Source organism: Phoxinus phoxinus, assembly GCF_949152265.1.
Source record: "Phoxinus phoxinus genome assembly, chromosome: 22".
Classification (NCBI taxonomy): Eukaryota; Metazoa; Chordata; class Actinopteri; order Cypriniformes; family Leuciscidae; genus Phoxinus; species Phoxinus phoxinus.
The window spans coordinates 28,896,425-28,900,155 of record NC_136897.1 but is presented as its reverse complement, the minus strand read 5'-3'; the positions used below and the strand labels follow the sequence as shown (position 1 = coordinate 28,900,155).

At 44.0% G+C, this 3,731-nt stretch overlaps 1 protein-coding gene across 6 annotated transcripts in view; it reads right to left on the bottom strand.

Annotated features, from left to right (window-relative positions):
- Positions 1-742: 742 nt before the first annotated feature.
- Positions 743-3,731, bottom strand: part of cant1b (calcium activated nucleotidase 1b) — a 12,618-nt gene continuing 9,629 nt past the window's right edge. For 3 of the 6 annotated variants that reach the window (XM_079597900.1, XM_079597898.1, XM_079597896.1), the window contains exons 2-4: positions 2,612-3,223; positions 1,490-1,693; positions 834-1,336 (exon numbers count right to left, since the gene is read on the bottom strand). In XM_079597900.1, the coding sequence (XP_079454026.1) occupies positions 966-1,336; positions 1,490-1,693; positions 2,612-3,209 (1,173 nt within the window). In that variant the 5' untranslated portion in view covers positions 3,210-3,223 and the 3' untranslated portion in view covers positions 834-965. Of the gene's footprint in view, positions 1,337-1,489; positions 1,694-2,611; positions 3,227-3,731 lie in introns of all 6 variants that reach the window. The other 3 variants (XM_079597897.1, XM_079597895.1, XM_079597899.1) reach the window with 2 other exon arrangements.

The following is a 3,731-nucleotide window of genomic DNA, read 5'->3' as shown; positions in this document are numbered from 1 at the left end:
AATTATTGGATTTATTCTCATTAGAATATTTTTTAATGCACACGTCTTGAGTTTGGTTAGAGATCTCCTCTATTATTGCATGTGTCCCATCAGTCCTGAGCTTCTGTTCTTCTGCAGAGAGCGCACACACCATGTTTCGTGTCTATAAGTGTGTGTGTGTGTGTGTGTGTTGATGATCACGGGCTGCGTTTACACTGCGAGTCTTAAAGCACAGATCTTCAGACCTCTTTACATTCACTTTACACAGGACTGGAGTCCCACAGCTGTGTTGTTTACATTAATTAATAATATAATTAAAACTATGCACATGGTAGACCCTGGTTTTGAATGGCCGTGCTATTAAAATTATTATTTACATAATTAATGTCGGGTGCTCATGACTATTCGCCAGCATGGACGGCTGTCGTAACTCATGAATGTTTGTTAGTGCAAAATCTTACGGAACAGAGATATATAATTATATATAATATTAATAATTGTAATTTATCTACAGATCAGATGTAGAATTCTGGAGTGAAATAAAGTAGCCCTGTAATATATAAATATATATATATAGAGAGAGAGACTTATGAACTACAGCTTATGAAAACCTCAAATTCAAAATTAGAATATTGTGATATTTTCATAAGCTGTAAGACATAATCATCAAAATCATAATAAATAAAGGCTTGAAATATCTCACTTTGCATGTAATGAGTCTATATAATATATATAGTTATAATATAAATAAGTTGAATTACTGAAATAAATGAACTTTTGCACGATACTCTAATGTTTGGAGAGTCACCTGTACTCGTGTGATCCGGGGTCACATGGTCAGGAAAAGCACATGACGTGGCCAGCTGTAGACAGATGAGATGAGATTTGCTGGTGCCAGTGTAAACGCAGCGTATAAGAACTCACTTGTGTGTACACGTGCTCAGAGTCACATGTGAGTGTAAGATGGGATGTAGTGTAAACTCAGTCTAGATGAACTCCAGACCTTCATACTTGACGTCGCCGATCTTGGTGTCGGGCATCAGGATGCGCCCGTCCAGCGTGAAGGCCGTGATGTAGCTGGCGATCCGGCCCGCGTCCTCCTGGGACTTGAGCGCTAGTATGATCTGGTCGTCGGTGTCCGGGATGAACCTGAAGGAGGAGAAGCCGAGCGTGGGCTCGAGCGCGCCGACGCGGGACGCGGAGATCTGGCTGAAGTCGCGCGAGCAGCTCAGCATCAGGTTCGTGCCGCGGCGCTCGTCTGCCGTCTCGTCGTAGCGCTCGTTGCTGGCGCGGCGCGGGAGGAAGAACCAGCGCTGGAGACGCTCGCTCCACACGCCGGACTCGTGGATCAGGTAACCTGACACGACACAGGACACGGCGGGAGAGGAGGTATAACATCATATACACAACAGGGTTTATTAACAATGTAAAAATGCATAAAGTTTTCTGTGTTAGGGGTCAGGTTAGTGTGTGTGTGTGTGTGTGTGTGTGTGTGTGTGTGTGCACTCACCGGGTGGTGTAATCTCAGCAGCTCTCTTCAGGGCGTTGTATCTCGGCACCCAGTTCTCGTGCTCCACGTCTCCATTAGGGCCGACCACTTTAATCCACTCGGGGTCGTTATTGACGAACTCTCCGCTGACGGTCGTCCACTCCTTCCCGAGACCCCCGACATACAGGCGCTCGTCCTTCACCGCCATCCACTCCGCTTTAAAACCTGCAGGCGAGGTCAAGGGTCACAAGGTCAAGGGTCACGGGTCACAAGGTCAAAGGGTCATACTTTTGAGCATCTAGCTGAGTCATTCCTTATAGTATCTGATAAGATAACAGGACACACACTACCATTTAAAAGCTTTTTGAAATGTTTTAAAGTCTCTTTGCTCAGCAAGGCTGCGTTTATTTGATTAAAAATACAAAAAATACAGTAAAAACAGTGAAATATGATTATAATGTAGATCATCAGTTCTCTATGTGAATATATAGTAAAGTGTAATTTATTCCTGTGATCAAAGCTGAGTTTATCATCATTACTCCAGTCTTCAGTGTCACATGATCCTCCAGAAATCAGGATAATATGATGATCTGATGATCAAGAAACATTTATGATTATTATCGATGTTGAACACAGTTATTTACATTTTTATTTCGGGATTCTTTGATGAATTGAAAGAACAAAAGAACAGCATTAATCTGAAATATAATCTTTTGTAACATTATTAATGTCTTTACTGTCACATCCTTGATGAATAAAAGTATTGATTTATTTATTTCATTTCCCCCCAAAAAATATTTTAAAAAATTCTAATCGACCCCAAACTTTTGAACGGTAGTGTTTAATATTACAAAAGATTATATTTCAAATAAATGCTGTTCTTTTGAACTTTCAATTCATCAAAGAATCCCGAAATAACTGTTTTCAACACTGATAATAATCATAAATGTGTCTTGATCATCAGATCATCATATTACACTGATTTCTGGAGGATCATGTGACACTGAAGACTGGAGTAATGATGCTGAAAAACACTTTATATATTCATATAGAGAACAGCTGTTATACGTTATAATAATATTTCACAGTTTTACAGTATGGTGAGCAGAAGAGACCGCAGGTAGTGCCACAGAACTCCTTTACCTTTAGAAACGCTCCCGTCTCCATCGGTCAGGATGACCCACGGCACGGCTCGGTTCCCCTCGATCCGGTACACGACGCCGGTCCGGTCGTCCACGCTGTACAGGCGCCCGTTAAACGCCACCAGCTCGGACAGCTCCATCCCCCGACCCTTCTCCGACAGGTGAGAGTCCAGAACCAGCGAGCCCGGATCCCAGTCCACCGACACACTGTCGCCGCTCTCCGACACCAGCAGATGTCCTCGCTTCAGGAGACTGAACCACGTGTTGTCCTTCTGGCCGCGCGAGTCCGTGTCCAGGTCCGCGATCACCCCGATCCGGTACCGGATCCCGTTAGCCGTGTGTTCTGGAGGACTGAGCGGATACGTGTCGTTGTACCGCGACCGGGTCTCCATCACGCCGGACACGTCCCGGCTGGAACGCCACGAGCGCTGGCTCTCGGACCGGGTCTCGGAGGAGCCGGAGGAGCTCTGGTGCCGGTACAGGAGAACGCCCGCCGCTAGCAGAGTCGCTACGGTGATGGCTCGCCATCGGAACCGGAACCGCGGGTCGGAGACGGAGCCGGAGGAGAACATGGAGTCGCCGGGGACGGGAACCCGCATCGGGTCACGGCTCCCTGCTGACACGGAGAAGAGAAGAACCGTCATTACATCGAAAAGTTTGCGTTTATAAATCCCAGATTCCATGAAGACAAAACCACTCATCAGCAGTGTTGGGGAAATGCATTACAAGTAACTCGAGTTACGTAATCAGATTACTTTTTCAAGAAACTAGTAAAGTAACGCATTACTTAAAACATTTACAACAAAATATCGGAGTTAATTTTTCAAGTAAGTAACACAAGTTAATTTGTTTTCCCATTTATTGACTGACAGCTCTTCTGTCCTCATGTTGAGACAAATCAAAGTGCAGAGGCGTGTGTGTGTGAGTGTGTGTGTGTGTGTGTGTGTGTGAACATGATGTTTATTGTAGTTCTAGACTAAATGTGAGCATATACTCATCTCGCTTGCACAAAAAAATATTCAATATTCCTCAAAATGAATAAATCAGTGAAATACAGAATCAGAATACTATGCAAACCTCCAATAACTAAATATGTGAAATAAAACATAATTTTTTATGCA